Below are 20427 nucleotides of genomic sequence, written 5' to 3'. Positions count from 1 at the left end.
GATTATTAGAATACTTGTTTGCTCAGTAGCATAGGCGTAGGAGGCGGGGGGCTGGGGGGGCTGCAGCCCCCCCCAACCAAAAACGTTTGTGAAAATTCGGGCAATATGCTGAGAATTTTTCGGGCACCTACTGAAATAAAAATAATTTGCAATGTGTTTTTCAATGGTTAAACTGATATTATTATGATCATGATTATTGTAATGACTTGCCCAATAATTATAACCAATATGGAAGGGTAATAACATGGCAAACGATTGTATTTTATTGGCATGCGATGTAATAACCGATGCATGCCTATATGATATGCACATTGAAAAAATTTGGTTATATTTTTTGGGCAAGTAGTTACAGCCCCCCCAAATCAAATTGGACTCTACGCCTATGCTCAGTAGCAAACATTTACATTGTATGTTGATCTCGGTCATCTGGAATCCAATCAACACTGTATTGACTAAGGATTTCCACCAGGGAATATAACTTAAAAACAGTGTATATATCGAATTTGCCAGTACTGGATCTACCGTTACAATAACCAACCCTGAACCAGAAAGATAGGCAGACTTATTAATATTGTTTAAAAACATTGTGACTTTAGTCAAACCAGGGTGTACATAAAAGTAGGTATATTTAAAAGGAATGGAAAGCAGGAATCAGTTCTACACGCACTTTAGTAAGACCTTCTTTTGTGTGCAAATAATGGGGAAAAAAATTGATCTCCCAACAACTAGGCACCATGTCAATGAGAAGAGCTGCAGCAGCTTCAAAATCCCTAGCAACAAGGCTTAAATTTATTGGTAATCAATAGAGAATATCTCATAAGACCAGCTGTGCCTATTGTGTGTTACTGTGGATCTTAAAAGATTACTTTCTGGTTACGACTGCAGTACTGCTGTCACCCCCTCAGTGTCCTACTTTTGACACGGTGATGCGTGAGTAAAATACGACATAGATTGTCATCATCCAAGTTGGCTTGCAGTGGAGTTTACTTTCTATAATTGTTCTCATCGTCCAGTTAGGTTATCTGTATACTTTATTTTCACATGTCTTGTCTGGTCCATTTCAGGTATTACTGCATTTCTGGTGCTAGTTCTAGGACACCTGTGGACGGCATCACTGGAGATATCTGTCCTGTGGGTCATTATTGTCCAGTGGGGTCGAACAAGACATATGACTGTCCACCAGGGACCTACAACCCAACTGAAGGTAAATACCGAAGAAGAAACATATATATACAAATCAAGATATTTGGTAAAACAGGTTCACACTTTGTTTCATTACCAGCTGTGTTATGATTCTGAACTGTAGATAAGGACTAACATAGGTACTTGCCAATATCTTCATTAACACTAGGCTCATTGCATATTATGTATATTAGACACAATTAACTTTATCCTGAGGATGCGATGTCCTAGACCTTGGTGCGTACACTCCACTAATGTTAAATGTCTTCTGTTTTATTCTTGGTTGTTGTTTTGCATTTTTTGTAAAATTGTGTCACTGGTGACAGCTGTGACAGGTGTGACCGATGCTGGTTGTGGTTTTGATATGTGAGAGATGTCATGCTCAAGCTGTACACTGTTACATTTCCATGCCTTGACATCAAAGATTGTATCTCAAGTCATTCTTTCTTTTTGATCTAGGAATCGAAGCCGTTGATGACTGTACCGGCTGTGACCCTGGAGATCACTGTCCTTACTATGGCATGAACACCACAGAAGGACCGTGTGATGCAAAGTACTATTGCACAGGCAACGCATCTAATGCTGCACCCACTGATGGAATTACAGGTAAAACAATAACCATGATAATCACTGATAATGCTTCCTTAGCTTCTTTCATGTCTTTGAAGTAGACCAGTCATTAAAGTTGTGTCATTCTTTACTTGATGATGGTGATGGTTTTTCAACCTCTGCTCTCCTCTCCCCTTCCCCCTCTCATCTCCTCTCATCTCATCTGATCTCTCGCCTACTCTCCCCTCCTCCTCTCACCACCTCTCCCCTCCTCCTCTCCCCACCTCTCCCCTCCTATCCCTCCTGTCCCTCCTACTCTCCCCTCCTCTTCTCCACTCCTCCCTCCCCTCCCCTTCTCATCTCCTCTCATCTCATCTGATCTCCCGCCTACTCTCCCCTCCCTCCCCTCCTCTTGCCTCCCTCCCTCCCCTCCCTTCCCTCCCTCCCCTCGCTCACCTCTCCCCTCCTCTCCCCTCCTTCTCTCCTCGCCTCTTTCCCCCTCCTCTCCCCACCTCTTCCCTCCTCTTCCCTCCTCTTCCCTCCCATCCCCTCTCCTTTCATCTCCTCTCATCTCATCTCTCCCTCCTCTCTCCCTCCTCTCTCCCTCCTCTCTCCATCCTCTCTCCCTCCTCTCTCCATCCTCTCTCCCTCCTATCTCCATCCTATCCATCCTCTCCACTCCTCTCCTCTCCCCTCTCCCCTCTCCCCTCCTCATCTCCCACCTCTCCTCCTGTCCCTCCTACTATCCCCTCCTGTTCTCCCCTCCTCCCTCCCCTCCCCTCTCATCTCCTCTCATCTCATGTGATCTCCCGCCTACTCTCCCCTCCCTCCCCTCCTCTTCCCTCCCTCCCCTCCTCTTCCCTCCCTCCCCTCCTCTCCCTTCTCTCCCCTCCTCTCCTCTCCTCTTCTCCCCTCCTCTCCCCACCTCTTCCCTCCTCTTCCCTACCCTCCCCTCTCCTTTCATCTCCTCTCATCTTATCTCATCCCTCCTCTCCCCTACTCCGCTCCTCTCCTCTCCTCTTCTCCACTCCTCTCCCCACCTCTTCCCTCCTCTTCCCTTCCCTCCCATCTCCTTTCATGTCCTCTCATCTTATCTCATCCCTCCTCTCCCCTACTCCTCTCCCCTACTCCTCTCCCCTCCTCTCTCCCTCCTCTCTCCCTCCTATCTCCATCCTATCCATCCTCTCCACTCCTCTTCTCTCCCCTCCTCTCCCCTTCTCCTCCTCTCCCCTCCTCCCCCTCGTCTCATCTTACAGCTATTTACAGGTTTAAATGACATTCCTCAGCAATTGTTTTATTAATTTCTTCTGTTTTTCCATATACATCATTTTCCCAATCAAATTTGTGACTTGTGAAAAGATTTTGCTATTTTGATATAATTGGTGAATATATATTGATAGAATTGTTACAAATTTGTATATTTCAACTGCACGTCAAGTTTTCAATCATGTTGAAAATCTTCTATCATCAGGGGATGAGTGTCCTGTTGGTCATTACTGTCCCAGCGGTACACCACAGCCAATACCATGTGACCCCGGTACCTTCACAGATACAACTCTCAATGAGCAATGCCAACAGTGTACACCGGGATATTATTGTACATCTGGCTCTAATCCACAGGTAATAAACATTAACACAACTGCATGAATATTACAGCTTTCTGACTAGTTAATCGGTATCTTGAAATCTGAGCGGTATAGAAGTATTTATCATACGGAAAATTACAATATAACATATAATGAGTAATGGCCTGCAATATCAGCAGTATTAAAGCATTGTAGTAACACTGGACAATCTTTGGTGGTAATCTTGTGTAGAAGTTTTATTTCTTTATTCCCCCTCAACTTAGTAGTCGACTCTCTCCTCTTATATAGTGATAAACTTCAAACCTTACTTTGTTTTTGTCAGCACATTAATGATGTATTATTTGTTTTATTTGAGACAGAGAGCAGGCCATGTTATTTTGACTCTTCTTACAGTATGTATGACCTAATACCTGTGTTCTAATATGCAAATGAGTATTTTGCCTTGTGCTGTGTTCACTTTTCCATATCAACTGACTTGACTAACACACTGTTTACATAAACAGACTAGCTAGGATAAAAAAGCCCCCCCCCCCATGCACAAGATTTTCAATTTTTTCTCTTATCTATTTTACATACATATATGTATAATTTATTAATTACACTAAGTCTAGAATTGTGTATAGTTATAGGTGTTTGAACTTTGACCTTACCTTTGACCTTGCAGCCTTGCCCTGTGGGTTTCTACTGCCCAGAATCTACTGGCTATGTCTGGCAATCCTGTCCTGCTGGTACATTCAGTAGCATGACAGGCCTAGCCAATGAGACACAATGCACACAGTGTTCATCATTGCATATAGTTATAGGTGTTTGACCTTTGACCTTACCTTTAACCTTGCAGCCTTGCAGCCTTGCCCTGTGGGTTTCTACTGCCCAGAATCTACTGGCTATGTCTGGCAATCCTGTCCTGCTGGTACATTCAGTAGCATGACAGGACTAGCCAATGAGACACAATGCACACAGTGTTCATCATTGCATATAGTTATAGGTGTTTGACCTTTGACCTTACCTTTAACCTTGCAGCCTTGCCCTGTGGGTTTCTACTGCCCAGAATCTACTGGCTATGTCTGGCAATCCTGTCCTGCTGGTACATTCAGTAGCATGACAGGACTAGCCAATGAGACACAATGCACACAGTGTTCATCCGGCTATTACTGCGACGTGGAGAATGCTACCACTGTAGCTGGTAAGTTCAACACCATAGCAACCATTCGGGAGCGGTTACATGAAATTTAGCGAAATACAGGAATAGATGAAAGAGAAATATAACCCTACTATGTGAGGTATCATGATAACAATATTCTGCTACTTACCAGATACACTGCAGGTATAATTATAATTACAGTGTGCTGTTCAAACCTATAGTTAGTTAATATTTGTATACACAAAGGTGCAGTATGCTGGAATGTTACCATGGTTACTGCTACCATGGCTACCTGTCTTCCCTAGTTATAGACTTAAGTTCCATTGGCCGGCCTCATTTCATTTACAGTTTTTGATGACTAATACTTCCAACGTCATATTCTTATTTTGGAATACCGTAGGTCTTTGTGAAGCAGGATATTTCTGTAGAATCGGATCAAGTTCTCGGCATCCAGTAGACGGTATATCAGCCGGTGACTCTGGGGTTTGTCCAGTCGGCCATTATTGCATCCAAGGTAAATTTGGTGACACCATCTTCCGCTCTTAATTTGTTTCATCAGTTAAAGTTTGTCTCACGTAGTGAATTGAAGAATATCAGGCATCGGCACTTATAGGCGAATTGCCGACTTGTTATTTGTCGTTACGTAATATATATTAAGTTACCATGTAATTAATGATCATTTTTTTGGATAAACAATTAGGTGGAGGTCAGGTGATACTGTTGTCAACTTGTGTTTTTTCATGATTTTTATGTTAAAAGCCCAAATCTTCTGCACACTATCGAGTATCTGCTTTAAATGTTGACCTTCATACCTTCATTGTAGTTCCCACACTGGTTGAATCTATCTACCCCATGCTTGACTTTTATTAACTAATTGGAGATAAATAATGAAAAAAGTAAACTATTTCGTAGAGTCCCAAACATTGTAACATTGTTATATTTATTCTTATTATCCCTTCATGGGTAGTAAACTCTCCCAACAATTCGCTATCAATTTTGCTGTTTGTACTTTGGTCTCCATAGGAACGGGAGAACCGGTGCCCTGCCCTGCATCTACCTTCAATAACATCACTCAGCTGACTTCACTAGATGACTGCCAACCTTGTCTGGAAGGTAAGAAGTGATCATTATTTTTCTGTCAAATTTGGTTAAATTTGGTAAATTTTCAACTCCTAAATCCAATTGGAAATGAATTTCACTTGAATAATTAAGATCAATAAAGTGAAGAATTTTATTTATTTATTTATTTATTATTATTACTATTACTTCTTTTTTACATTAGCAGTGTACTTTCTCTATCTGGCAAATAAAACTAAACAGAAAAATTTGTCTTGCAGCAAGATGTTTTTCTTAAATTGAACAGAATATTATTATTATATATGTTTTGTTTGCAAATATAGAAGGATGATTGGTTTCATTAAAATGTAATCATAGTCTGGTAATATTTGATTGATATTTGATCTATAAGATTACCGAAAATCAGCAACCAATTGGAAATAAAATGTCAATTTTAATTGATATCTATTATCAATTATATGAAAGTGTCATCAGATTGTCTCATATTCTAGCTCACTGATTTAAAGTCCCTGCTGGTTCTATTTTTCCTCTGTATTTTGTTAATTTGATCTTAATTTTAATAGGTCACTACTGTGAGGTACCTGGATTAGAGTACCCCTCTGGGGAATGCGACCCCGGGTTCTACTGCTACCTCGGTTCCAACTCCTCCAACCCCAGTGAAGTTACCTCTACAGGTGGTCCCTGCCCCACAGGGACCTATTGTATGGGTGGAAACAGTGAACCAGTGGACTGTCCACCAGGGTACTTCAACCCTAGTGAGATACAAAGTGGGTGCCTTGATTGTCCAGAGGGTAACTACTGTGAGCAAAGGAGCAGTAACTTCACAGAATGTCCCAAAGGTAAGTCAAATCAGATTCCAGTATTTAAGTTTGTTATTGTCAGACGTCAATGCATGCAATAATAGCTGTACGTAAAGTAATTAACACGAATGTAGAGTAATCAATGCGTACGTAGAGTATTTAATGCAAACGTAGAGTAGTTAATGCATACGTAGAGTAATTAACCGGTATGTAGAGTAATTAATGCATACGTAGAGTAATTAACGCATACTTTTAATTGGTTTAATCATTTCAACAATGCTTCTATTGAAGTTTTTTTGACATTCTCAAGCCAAGAATTATTTCAAATAGAGGAGTAAGTAAAAAGCCAATTTTTATAAAATTTTTGTTTAGTTTTTAAAATTTCTTCTGTAGTAGTACTGCGAAAAGTTTTTGCATGACGAAATATTGAGAATTGAATCTAGCTCATCAGTTGCATATTAATGGTCATGGATGAAGAATCTAGGCAAGTTTCTTAGTTTCATAGATTGCAGTCCCAGTCTTTATTTTGAGGTCATTCTCGGTGCAAAAATTGCCGACCAACTCAAAAAGCTGCTCTCCCACGATAAATATTGACATCTTCTTTTCCATTTTGATGCTACCGTTTATCTGTTTTTTGAAGTGTTATTCAATATCCAAGCAACAGCTTTATTTTTCCTCTATTGTTTTGTAGGGTTCTTGTTTAGATAATACTTTTTAACTTATAAGAATAATTACCCTTGATTAGTTAAAAATGCAGTAATTTGTCGAGATTTACGACCAGGTAACATTCTATCTTTTTGTTTCATTCAAAGGTCACTTCTGCCCGAACAATACCGAGTTTGCCTATCAGTATCCTTGCAATAATGGAACATTTAACAATCAGACAGGTGGCAAAGATGTGGACGCTTGTGAACTATGCCCCCTGGGGTACTACTGCCCCACCCCAGGCCTGGCTGAACCAGCGGGCCTCTGCGACCCGGGCTGGTATTGCAGACTGGGAGCTTGGAAGGCACAGCCCACTACACTAGGGAATGACACAGGTGCGTTGTCCAAAAATGGTTTTATTATATCCTGTTAAACAATGGCTGTCTTCAGGGATTCAACCCACCCCTCCAATAGAACAATAGGCAGAACAGTAGGCAGAACGATTGGCAGAACAATGGGTAGAACAATAGACATAACAATAGGCAGAACAATGGGCAGAATGATGGACAGAACAAATGGTAGTAAGAAGAAAGGAAATTAGAAGATGAGAGAACTGATTAACTGATATAGACTAATGATACACTGTGTAGGAAAGTTACAAATAGTGAGTTAATCAAATGAGGCCAAATGTGAAAGGGAGTAACAAGACAAAATGGGAAAGATTAGAAAGGGGAAACAATGTATTTGGATGAACATGAATGGTGGTGAGGAGGAGAGGATATGCGGATAGGATGAAGAGGGCAGCAGAGAGAAAAAGTGTTAAATAATGGGACCATGTCATGTACTTTAATGTTCTTGCAAAGTTGAGAGCATGTTATTGAATGTTGTTTGAATGTTGTATCAGTGTATCAGCCCATGTTGTCAAATGAAGCCAGGGTGCTGCATGTTTTAATGTTCTCTAGGTGCTGAGACCATGTCATTGAATGGTGCAAAGGTGCTGCATGTTTTAATGTTGTATCATCTTTTGTTTCTTTGTAGACTTTGATTGTCATTGTCCTGATGAGAGCACCGGGGGCATCTGTCAAGCCGGAACCTACTGCCCTGCAGGGGCATCTCAACCAATAACGTGTGATCCAGGTAAGAATGGAACTATGGCCATACTTACTCTTTACTAGCTGATTGCCACAAAACCATTTCTAAATCAGAAAGAGAATAAAGGATGTTAAAAGTTAGCATTCAATGTAATAGTTGTATTCTTCTCTACAATTTGAAACATGGTTTGCACCCTTAATAAGAACAATGCAGTTTCATTATGGAGAGATATTTCTCTCAAAATAATTTCATTTAATTTAATTTTTTTTTTTTAAATTAAATTAAATTTTTTTCTTTAAATTTAATTTAATTTGATTTTTTTTCTTCAGGATCATACTGTGAATTTGATGAGCTGGCTAATGTGAGTGGTCTCTGTATGGCTGGGTACTACTGCAGTGGAGGAACAATAGAACCCAACCCTGTGAACCAGACGTATGGTGACATCTGTCCTCAGGGGTCTTATTGTCCCGAGGGGAGCAGCGCCGAGAACCCTTGCCCTCCTGGTAAGCCTGTCTCTCATCCTGGAGGTTCCACAAAAATGATTTAATCTGTTGTTTAATCATGCTGTTATGTCTTCTTATTGATTAAGCCACCACCCCTCCTCCCCTTCCCCCTCCCCATCCTGCTGTTACTATTTCCATCAAGCATTGATAATTGTGTATACTTTAGTTGATGTTCGGCCAATAAAAATAATACCAAGTTTTAAGTGAACATCACAAGAGACTGTGTTTACTTTAACAAACATAAGGACCAAACATAAAAACTTTTGAAGAATGATCCTTGAAGAAAGGAAGGAACGATATTAAGTGGAAATTACCTAAGCCCCTTCTTGTTTTTATTCATTTTATTTCTTTTTTTTTGACAGAAATTTCTTTACCCATTCCTTTGTGTAAAAAACAAATATCTTCTAGACATGAAAATTCAAAACCACATCATTTCTGGAGAAGACTTCAAAATCCGATCTTTGACAACCCTGAAAGTTACCCATATTGTTCTTTCTGTGTCTGACTCATGTCGTAATCATGTGACTTTCACATATGTTCTCCCCTACACCCCTCTCCTCTCCCATTCCCTCCCCTCTTAACCCCCCCCTCCTCTTCCTAGTCCCCCTTGTTTCTTCTAGTTCCTCTTGCACACGTTCCTCTATGATTATCGCCATCCATCAGTAATGAAGGATCCTTTCCACTCACATCTGAGTTCTTCTCTATCCTCAGGTACGTTCTCAAACTCTTTGGCCAACCAGGCTCTGGAAGACTGTCAGAATTGCACTGCCGGTCAGTACTGTCCAGGTTGGGGTAACCCCCTGCCCCTGGACTACTGCGACGAAGGATGGTTCTGCGAGGAGGGCTCGACCGCAGCTCAACCGACCGGCAGCCAATGCCTAGCAGGTCATGAGTGCCCCGTAGGGTCCCCCTCACAGGCACCCTGTCTCAGCGGTTACTACCAACCATTGGTTGGACGAGGGGAATGCTTGGAATGCCCGGCAGGTATGAAGATAACTTAAAATAAATAAATAAATTAAAAAAAGGAGAAGCAATATAAAACAAAATATGAAATCTAATATAATGAAGGGATATTAACAAATCAAGACAATGTGTTTAATGACAGTTTTATACAGGTAGGATGTAAGGGGAGCGGTGGGGGATGGGTACTGGGATAGGAAGGAGACAGCATTTTGGCTGTTGAAAAAGATTTAGGAAACATTGTTCCATATGGAGAAATATTCATATAGATATGAATTTTTAAAAGTTTGTTATTACTTTCAAATGTTATGCGCTCAGAATGGCAAAGAATTGGCAACTATGATAAAGACTGTCTTTTTCTAATTTTAAGGTAAATATTGTGACCAGAATGAGGCCATTGATGAGGAACAGAGTGGGGTAGGAGAGCCCTCGCATGGTGTTGTGACTCCCAAGGACTGCCCCGCAGGTAAATATGTGTGGTCATCACAAGTTATTAGAAATTCAAGTACTCATAGCTGTTCATATATTACTTAAAACTTACGTTGTTTATAAATTCCTCGTACTCTTTTTGAATATTTGTATGACACATTAATTATTCGTTATCGATTATCGTTAGAAATCAAGTTCTCATTTTCTGATGATTTAATTAGATTTTTACCTTATTTATAACTTCCTCATACAATTGTTTTGAATATTTATATGACACATTAATTATTCATTATTGCTTATTAATTAGCAATAGAGTAATCATTTACTGATGAATTACTTAGATTGTACCTTATTTATAACTTCCTTGTTGTTTTTAATATTTATATGACACATTAATTATTCATGATCGCTTATTAATTAGAAATCAAGTTCTCATATACTGATTAATTACTTTTAACTGAACTTTGCTCTTTGTATTTTTATTACATATTTTTTAAAATATGGAACACAATTTCTAACACAATTAATATCTGTATTACTACTCAAACTTGTTGTGTGATGTCATCTGAGAAAATGCTCTTCAAAAGCTTCCTTAAGCTGTTTTAATCTTCTAGTTGATTTATTCTTGAAAACCTTACACATTTGAAATGTTTGCGTTAGTAGCTTTCTCTGCACTTAGAAATTTAATCATAAACTTCTTTATAGATAAGATTCTGATCCTCTGTCGAGGACATGATTGAATAATTACATAATTACATAATTTTCAGCCAATTTGCCCTGATGACATCATCAGTTGTGCTGTTGCCAGAAGCATTTTACAAAATATCACACAATTTGGAAATAAATTTACATCTTTGCATAAAAATTCAGAAAATTTCAGCAGTTTTGCTAAGCAATCATCTTGAGCCACCAGAATATTGTTTTCAACAAGTTGAATCATGTTATAAAAAAAATATAAAATGGTTTTCTTTGTGGGGTGGGGGGCAGGGGGGGGCAAATGACTTATACTCATCGGTATCACATCTAAATTCATTTGATTATTTTACACCCTACTGAAGAATGGCATTTCAATAATTTATTTATTTAAGTATGAAAGGAAGGTTTGAGTCCTGTGAGTGGGTAATGCAATATTTTCTCCATCATTTTTAGGATTCTATTGCCCCAATGGTACCGAGACCGCTAGACAGCACCCATGTCCCGTTGGTACGTACAGTAACACCACTGGCTTAGAGTCTCAGGAGGAATGCCGACTGTGTCCTGAAGGTAAGAATTAACCCGCATCTGTTAAGTCTAGTCTCCAGCAGCCGGTTGGGTTTACGGTGTCAGTACTCTTGTTTTTAGATACGAATCTGATTATGAAATACAATCATCGTCTTTGAGAACAGAGGCGCAGCCACAGAGGGATGTGGGAGGGGGAGAGGGATGGGGGTGGGGGAGGGTAACAAATTTGTCAGAATTAGATGATGAGTAGTGTCTCCAAAAAATGTGTTTTTCTTTTTTCAAATCCAATGATGATGATCAGCATAGGCTTGCAGTTCTATCGACGATTGGAGGTCACGGTATCCCTCATTTAGTGAGCCATGAACATAACAATTAGATAGGTGTGAGGAAAGATGGGGTGTCCCATGTAAGTGTTTCATTGTGTGTGATTGAGAAGCATTGCTTAGAAGCAATTCATGGAGGGGAAGTGGGATGGTAACTTTATTTATTGTCACTCATTTGCAGTAAAGATCATTTCAGCCCGATTGATATTTTGTCTGTAATTACAATGTATTTCTTCATAATTTTTATTTAAAAAAACCAAAAAAACCCCAGGATATTACTGTGAGGCTGAGAACATCACTAGCCCTACAGGCCCTTGCAATGTTGGCTACTACTGCATCTTGGGTGCTGTCACTCCCACACCCGACCCAGCCGACAGTACGGGAGGACCATGTTGGCAGGGTACTTACTGCCCGACCGGGACTACATGGCCGTTCAACTGTCCAAAGGGTACATTTGGCCATACAGACAAGCTCGCTGCGGAGAGCTCTTGTACAGACTGCTGGACGGGTCACTTCTGCTCTGAAGTAGGATTAACTGCTCCTAATGGAACATGCGAAGCTGGTGAGCTATATAATATCTTCATCATTCTTCAGTAAAGAAGAGGGTTAAGCTGTCTTTGCCCCACTGTTGCCACCATGTAACTGCAAGTCATTCTGAGATATGAATTTTTCCAAAACAAAGGTTTATTTGTGCATGACTTAGCGATGAATAATTTGTGCATGACTTAATTTTTAGTGGTTTAATAGCTTCTTCCAGGCAGCTGGAACCATTTTTTAAGATATACTATGAATCAACCCATAGCAGTGAATGGAACAAAAGGAAGTAATTTGAAGAAAATAAATGAGAGGTTTCAGTTTTCTTCCCCACTGCTGCCACCATGTAACTGCAAGCTGTCCTTACATATCCTAACATATGAACATTTTAAGCAAAGGTCCATTGGTGGGTAACTGAGCTCTTGATTCATGATCAATATGGTAACTACGATAATATGAGAAGTTTAATACTTTCTTTCCACTGTTACTGCTATTAGTTGGCTCTCCACGGTTTCCATAGAGTTGCAACTGTCACGTCAGTCATAATGTTAACAAATCTCTGAATCAAAGTAACATGATATTAATGAAAAGTGTTCAGTAGCAGGCAAACAAGTGGGATGGACTTGCATCCAGAGGCACAGTTAGGGGTGGGGGGGGGGGATTGGGGGAACTAATGGAGGATTGCGGTGGATTATTTGAAGCAATGATGCTTAGCAATCGGGAGGATTTTTATCTTAGCAACACTTTACATTAAATCATGTATTAGTCACAAGTTGACCATCTCACTTTTGCCGGAGTCTTTGCTGATACATATTTGATCAACCAATTTGTAATTACACATCTAATTTCATTTTGCAATATCTCTTTCCGTAGGGTATTACTGTTCTGGAGGTGCCATTGATCCAAATCCAGTGAACCAGACATATGGTGACATTTGTCCTGTGGGTCATTTCTGTCCAGAGGGTAGCAGCTACCCCTCCCCTTGTGACGAGGGCACTTTCCAGCCCAGCCAGCGGATGACAAATGAGAGCGCCTGTTTGCCATGCACACCAGGAATGTACTGCAACATTACCGGCCAAGAGTCAGAATCGGGTATGTTTTGTTCCCATGTGTTTCCTATTGATTGCCCTCCACTACGATGGCATTGCAAAATAGCTAAATCTGATGTTACCAAAAAGACCTCATAAAATCTTATTACCAGTGTAAAACAAAGCTAAAAATTTATCAAATATAATTCTTGTAACACTTCTACACTGGGAACCCCATCAGAGAATTTTCCCCATGTTAATAGGTATTTTCCGATCTCTCCATAGGTTTCTGCTACGAAGGTTACTATTGCGTCGGAGGTGCCAGCTCACCGGCCCCCATTGATGGGGTCACAGGAGACATCTGTCCCCCAGGATCGTATTGTGAGGAAGGATCAACCGGTCACACGTACTGCCCCAATGGGACCTTCATGAACCACTCCATGGCATCTGCTTGTTATGACTGTCCTGAAGGTAAAGATATTACTGGCTACTAATTTGGTGGTCTCAATCCTCTCCACAGCTTGTCATCTAGGAAATGCGAGATCTGTCAAAATCCAAGGCCTTCATCCAGATTAATCATCAGAACAGTAGGATTTAATGTTTTTTAATCCAATTAGTAGTTCCACTTCTTAATTGCATTGATAATAGACTATTAATCCTGCTTTGTAGAGGAGTCTTGATATAATCAAAGTATACTTGTAGAGGGCTAGGAATCCCCAATCCCCTTGCCTCTACAGTACCATATGGTTTATATTGTTGATCAAACAGTTACTTACTGACATACCCATAATTGGGAAGTGACATATCTTTCCTCCTATTAGTCTGGCTCTAAAATAATCTTACAGCTAATCCTGACATGTCATTGTTTGAAACTTGTTGTTTTAAATCTCCTTTGAGCCTGGCTATGGTGAGAACTGTCCCTTGCTTACCTGATCCGGTACTTGTTTCGAACAACCAGTGATAAGTACTTTTCATAACGGGACATTACTCTACATGGTATTCTCCTTGCTTTGATACCATGCCACCCCCCTTTCTACTCCCCCATCCCTAACAAGAGTGCTGTAATCATATAAGCTCTTTTTCATTTGCGACCCAGTTTTATTCATCTGAAGAACTGGGGATAATGTCAGATTCCTAATGTGTAATACTGCCATCGAATTGGAAGAAAGTACCCTGAAACCATCGGGTACACGGTTCAGCTTTCTTGTTCATCTCAAAGAACAAATGTTTGTCTTGCATTCCTTGTACAGGTTATTACTGTGTCAACAGGGACCGAGCTGACCTTTGCCCTCCTGGTTACTACTGTCCAGCATTGACCGGTGCTGACCTTCAGCTGTGTCCTAGCGGCACCTACAATCCCATATATGGTATCTACAGGGAGTCTCAGTGTCTTGATTGTGATGCTGGCAAATACTGCAAGGACCCCGGCCAGTGGGAGGTAACCGGGAATTGCTCGGCCGGTTACTACTGTGCAAATGGTAAGGATGTAGCCCGGGGAAAATAGAGATAGCTTAAATAGAGTAGGTTCAATAGATGAGGATGATTTTAAAGGGGTATAGCTGGAATGAATCAACATGTTCAGTTTTAAGACAGAAAGGCTGAACAAGAAGTTGGATAGGTTTTAAGTTTAGCGTATGATTTCTTCAGTGAAGAGTATAACTGAAAATCATCAGTTTGGAATCAAAGGCGTAGAAGAGTTGTAAAGGAGCAGAAAATGAAGTTAATTTTCTGTGGAATTATAATTTGGGAAGGATTTAATTTAGCGACATATGTTTATTCCCTTTAAAAAGCTCCATTTATTAGCGAATGTATGTGACTTTAAATAGAGAGAGTGGTTGTAGGGGGAGGGAGGGGAGGGGGAGGGAGGCTATCATAGCTAACAAAACTGCCAACTTTGCAATGCTTTGAATTTTAAATTTCCCAAAATTTATTGCTAAATTAAAATGTTATTCATTCTTCACATACCTTTTGTTATTTTCTATTTTGCAGGTGTTAACATGTACCAGCCCACTGGTGGTCATACAGGGGTGGGTGGAGTCTGCCCATCTGGTACCTACTGTCCAGAGGGTACAGCCTTACCCCTGGGCTGTCCTGCCGGTCATTACACGGACCTCCAGGAGTCTTCAGAGTGCACCGTTTGCCCGGCTGGTTACTACTGTCTGGAGAACGCAACAACCTATCTGGACACGGTCTGTCCCACAGGTGAGTCTGAAAATAATATTAAAAAATTTTTAAATTTTTATCATCTGTCTGAAAAATATATGAACACCAGGTTATATCGCTAGCTTTAATAATTTCATTTCTTAAAAGTTGAAGCGTAGAGTTCACAGTCTTGTACCAAGATCGAAGTCATAGGTCATTTATAGCTTGCCATAGCCCCACTCATTGTCATATCCACTTAATTCACAACTTTCTGTTCGAATTTTTTATTTTTATATATGAGACTGTCATTAACAAACCTGCAATCAAAAAGCAGGAGTTTTTAATATGCTTGTTCATTGGCAAAACTAATTAGCACTTCCTGAGTTCATCTCTTAAGGATCAGAAGGAGAAAAATTGCTTTAGTTCTTGTCGATTTGTGTCTCTTCTACCAAAAGTGTCCCCAGTAGTGTTTTAACAATAGTTGTATTGTTTTTTTTTACTGTTTCAGGACATTACTGTCCTGATGGTACAGCCTATGACATTGAGAACCCTTGTCCTAAGGGGTCATACAACCCTGTGAATGGCAGCGATGGGTATGAGGATTGTCTTTCCTGCCCTCCTGGAGAATACTGCGAGAGTAAGCTGTTTGAATACAATAGGCTACTGTTGTTGTCTTTCCATTGTTTGACCTGTACTTCACAATAAAGACATTGTGTGTGAAATATATCTTTCTAATGGCATATATATATAAAAAAAACAAAGGTAGGGAAGATGTTATTTGGTAGCAAATTACATTTCTATAAAACTCATATAATGTTTGAGTTGTGTTATGGATTTTATATGATTTGAAATCTCACAGTTTTCAAAAATTTTTAGCGTGGATTTGACTCAATTTTTTTATTCGACTTGTTTATGTTGAAGTACTTTAATTTATATCTCAAGAATACAATAAATGTTTCTTAAATACCGTAAATAGAAGCCTAACCGCTATGAGTTTGTTCATAATGTGATGACCCTTCTTTAAAGCATTCTCATTGGCTGTTTCCTCATCAGCTGACGGCCAGGAGACACCTACTGGTAACTGCAGTGCTGGCTGGTACTGCACAGGAGGTTCATACTCTGATAAACCGCTGCCTTCAGTCAATGCTACAGATATGTCTGAATGTACCTGTCCAGCAGCTAATTATACAGGTCTGTGACATCAATCTGGTTTTGTTTTGCCACATTTTTGCTAGTTTCTTGGGCGATTTTAAAATGTTTAAAAATTGAATGAAATGCCCGTAACTGATGATTTATGATGCAAGGTTTGTGGGTCAGTTTGTCACATGGTCTGTCAGTTAGATATCCTCTGTTGACACTGTGGTGGAACTAGTGATGGGGGGTGGGGCAGGGGGGGCGGTGGGTAGGGATCAGGGGTTGACAAGACTGATCGAGCTTGTGCAGGTTAGCAAAATAATAAAAAATAATAGGGAGAAAACAGACTAGTACAGGAAGTAGGTGTAAAGTAGACAAGAAAATAAGTTGGAAGCGTAAACAAAAATAGAGAACTGGTGTCAGCCAGAGGAAGGGGAAAGCTGTCTTCACTGCTGGGGGCTGCTCCAGCCAGCATTACCACCCTCCCAGGAGCTGCCATTAAAAGAAGAAAAAAATGATATTTGTAGTCGTAGGCAAAGATAAGAGCCCCCTTATAGGCAGAATTATAATTATATCAACATGTTGATTCAGCCGTGCTGCTGATTTTTGCTTTTCGTTTGTTATGGTGTACTTGAAAGGTTATAGTTTATTTGTTCATGATTCTTAGTGAAGATTTGAGATGGAAGTCAAACACAGCCAATTTAAAACATTTTTTATCATGGCATGTGAGGCATTCCTCAGGTGAATGTTCAGTGCTCACCACTTAAAGATGTGTAGAAAATTCATCCTTGCTGGCTGTACTAAGCTTGTTGATGTTCCATAGCATTGTAGGTGTTTGTTATCCCCACCCCCCCCATGGTTATGTAATCATTTGTTCTTCTGTTTTGTATTTTGCCAGGTGGAAAGTGTTGGCCGGGTACCTACTGTCCTAGTGGTAGCTGGTATCCATTAGACTGTGAACCAGGACAATATTGTGATGTTTGGGGTCTAGCTTCTCCAGCAGGGGATTGCTTTGAAGGTAAGGTGGTAGGGGTCTGCGACCTCACTTTCCATATATATGTATATATATATATATATTATATTTGTGCATAAGAATTACATATATCCATTGTTCAATTCTGCTGCATATTCTGTATTACTTCCAGTACTACAAAACTCAGTATTATTTATTCATGAATATTCATGTAAGAATATGCTAATACTGTGATTGACCATTCTCCAGGTTACTACTGTGAGGGGAACGCATCTCAGCCAGACCCTCCTCATAGGGTCTGTCCAGAGGGTCATTTCTGCGGAGTCGGGTCTCCTGGACCTACCCCGTGTCCTGCTGGAACTTTTGCAAATACGTCAGGTAAAAACGAAATAAATTCAATAACTGTTTTCGGTTCATGAATTTATCCATCTCTAAAAGAAATGTTTTAATAGGTTACAGGGGATAGTTTAGTGTTCAAAGTTTTGTGTAGCAGCTTGAAAAGTTGTGGATTTTGTTGCTCATAAAATACTATAACTCCTTTGTATTAAAATGCTACACAGATGCAGCCTTTGGGATTTGTGTAGCCAATAGACCATTTTGCCATGTAACATTTTTGCGAATTTGTTACCAGATAAATTATCTCCTGGGTTATAAGCTATGTTTTTTTCACTCCTATTTTGCTTCATTTGAAGAGCTGTAACTGTTAACAGGTGCAGGGAGGGTAGGGGAAGGGGGAGGGGAGGGGGAGGGGGAGGGGGAGTTGTGATATATCTGGATTAGATTGTTCTACTCATTACACTTCTGAATTCTCTTATTGTACCGTGTGATGAATGTGTGGTGGTTTTGGGGAGGGGGGGGGGTAAAGGTTGGGGGTGGGAACCAAAGGAAATTATATTAATGATGTTTTGTATTTATTTTCAGGAAACACTGAGTTGAGTAATTGCTTAGCCTGCACACCTGGAAAGTACTGCTCTGGTCCCGGTAATGTTGTACCAACTAATGACTGCGACAGAGGTTACTACTGCCCAGCAGGGCAGGATACTGCTTCACCAACAGAGTATAACTGTACTATTGGCCATTATTGTCAGATAGGCAGCCCTCAGCCAGAGCCTTGCCCCTCAGGAGAGTACCAGGATGAAGAAGGACAATGGATGTGCAAGGATTGCCTGCCCTCCTAGTAAGTTTACTTCATATTATTGCAATTTCGTCATCTTTATTAAGTACCGTTGTGCTGTAACAAGTAGCAGTATCGGAATGAGTCGTGGCTTTTAGTCACCGCTACAAGGACTGCCTTAAGTTTTCCTCGTAGTTTAGTTCCTCTGTGTTCCATTATTTCTATGCCAGTGTATAATAGTAAGTAGCATTGTTATAAATAATCAGATCATGGAGGATTAAACTGTGGTATCTTGTTTCGTTTATTTCTGCCATTAAATCACATTGATATACCATTGTTAGTTAATACATAGTTATATAGGAATGAGGCAGTGAGACCGGAACTGAGGTCTAAACTGTTGATCATCGTTGGACAGATTCATGCCAGTCTCTGCCTATCATTCACATGTTTCATTTTTCGACTTAAATCTTCAGTTATTGCGATGCTGCAGAGGCAGCTGTCTACTACGGTGTTGTTAGCCACGGCGTCGTCGTGCCAACAGAATGCCCCGCAGGATCTTACTGCCCGTTAGGCACAGAGAGTGCTACTCAGTACCTCTGTCCTGAAGGTTACTACAGCAACCAAACTGGACTTCAAAGTGAGGGACAGTGTCAACCCTGTCCAGGAGGAACATATTGTGATGGCCAAGGTAAAGCTTTTGGATTTATCATCATTATTGTCTTGAGTTCTCAATAGGTGGTCAGTAGGCCAGATTTGGCCTGTGAATAATTTCAATCCAACCCACAAAAAAGACAAGGAAGATTTAATCTGATATGCAGGCTGTTTTAATGCGCTGTGACAAAAGTAGGATCCTGAGGGGGCTGCAGCGTTCTGCAGCCTTGCTGCATAGGATGAGATCAGGATGAGTGCAGTTACACACAGTTACACACACTAGACACTGGTGGTCTCTTGAGATAACCTCTACTGTTTGATATTGATTCAGCCTTGCTTCAGGGGAGTTTCACACAATAGGCACTGGTGGTCTGCCAAGATAATCTGTACTGTTTGATATTGATTCAGCCTTGCTTCAGGGGAGTTTCACACAATAGGCACTGGTGGTCTGACAAGATAATCTGTACTGTTTGATATTGATTCAGCCTTGCTGCAGGGGTGTTTCACACAATAGGCACTGGTGGTCTGACAAGATATCCTCTACTGTTTGATATTGATGCAGCCTTGCTGCAGGGGAGTTTCACACGATAGGCATTGGTGGTCTGCCAAGATAACCTCTACTGTTTGATATTGATTCAGCCTTGCTTCAGGGGAGTTTCACACAATAGGCACTGGTGGTCTGACAAGATATCCTCTACTGTTTGATATTGATTCAGCCTTGCTGCAGGGGAGTTTCACACGATAGGCATTGGTGGTCTGCCAAGATAATCTGTACTGTTTTTGATATTGATTCAGCCTTGCTGCAGGGGAGTTTCACACAATAGGCACTGGTGGTCTGCCAAGATAATCTGTACTGTTTGATATTGATTCAGCCTTGCTTCAGGGGAGTTTCACACAATAGGCATTGATGGTCTGCCAAGATAATCTGTACTGTTTGATATTGATTCAGCCTTGCTTCAGGGGAGTTTCACACAATAGGCACTGGTGGTCTGCCAAGATAATCTGTACTGTTTGATATTGATTCAGCCTTGCTGCAGGGGAGTTTCACACAATAGGCACTGGTGGTCTGCCAAGATAATCTGTACTGTTTGATATTGATTCAGCCTTGCTTCAGGGGAGTTTCACACAATAGGCATTGATGGTCTGCCAAGATAATCTGTACTGTTTGATATTGATTCAGCCTTGCTTCAGGGGAGTTTCACACAATAGGCACTGGTGGTCTGCCAAGATAATCTGTACTGTTTGATATTGATTCAGCCTTGCTTCAGGGGAGTTTCACACAATAGGCACTGGTGGTCTGCCAAGATAATCTGTACTGTTTGATATTGATTCAGCCTTGCTTC

The 20427-nt window shown here is 40.5% G+C and overlaps 1 protein-coding gene across 1 annotated transcript in view; it reads left to right on the top strand.

Moving 5' to 3' along the window:
• The window catches only part of LOC139977381 (uncharacterized), a 212008-nt gene that overhangs the window by 77870 nt on the left and 113711 nt on the right, over positions 1 to 20427 (top strand). Inside the window, exons 64-87 of the mRNA XM_071986681.1 lie at positions 1065 to 1204; positions 1642 to 1788; positions 3203 to 3351; positions 4338 to 4500; positions 4859 to 4972; positions 5482 to 5571; positions 6099 to 6374; positions 7148 to 7375; positions 8019 to 8117; positions 8402 to 8575; positions 9287 to 9559; positions 9906 to 10001; positions 11114 to 11227; positions 11780 to 12070; positions 12916 to 13134; positions 13356 to 13541; positions 14321 to 14548; positions 15060 to 15272; positions 15721 to 15849; positions 16266 to 16403; positions 17245 to 17364; positions 17569 to 17697; positions 18241 to 18496; positions 18907 to 19121. Coding sequence (XP_071842782.1) covers positions 1065 to 1204; positions 1642 to 1788; positions 3203 to 3351; positions 4338 to 4500; positions 4859 to 4972; positions 5482 to 5571; positions 6099 to 6374; positions 7148 to 7375; positions 8019 to 8117; positions 8402 to 8575; positions 9287 to 9559; positions 9906 to 10001; positions 11114 to 11227; positions 11780 to 12070; positions 12916 to 13134; positions 13356 to 13541; positions 14321 to 14548; positions 15060 to 15272; positions 15721 to 15849; positions 16266 to 16403; positions 17245 to 17364; positions 17569 to 17697; positions 18241 to 18496; positions 18907 to 19121 — 4187 coding nt within the window. The remainder of the gene's footprint in view (positions 1 to 1064; positions 1205 to 1641; positions 1789 to 3202; positions 3352 to 4337; positions 4501 to 4858; positions 4973 to 5481; positions 5572 to 6098; positions 6375 to 7147; positions 7376 to 8018; positions 8118 to 8401; positions 8576 to 9286; positions 9560 to 9905; positions 10002 to 11113; positions 11228 to 11779; positions 12071 to 12915; positions 13135 to 13355; positions 13542 to 14320; positions 14549 to 15059; positions 15273 to 15720; positions 15850 to 16265; positions 16404 to 17244; positions 17365 to 17568; positions 17698 to 18240; positions 18497 to 18906; positions 19122 to 20427) is intronic.

The sequence above is a fragment of the Apostichopus japonicus genome, chromosome 12 (genome assembly GCF_037975245.1).
Source record: "Apostichopus japonicus isolate 1M-3 chromosome 12, ASM3797524v1, whole genome shotgun sequence".
Taxonomy (NCBI): domain Eukaryota; kingdom Metazoa; phylum Echinodermata; class Holothuroidea; order Aspidochirotida; family Stichopodidae; genus Apostichopus; species Apostichopus japonicus.
This window is presented reverse-complemented; position numbering and strand designations above follow the sequence as displayed.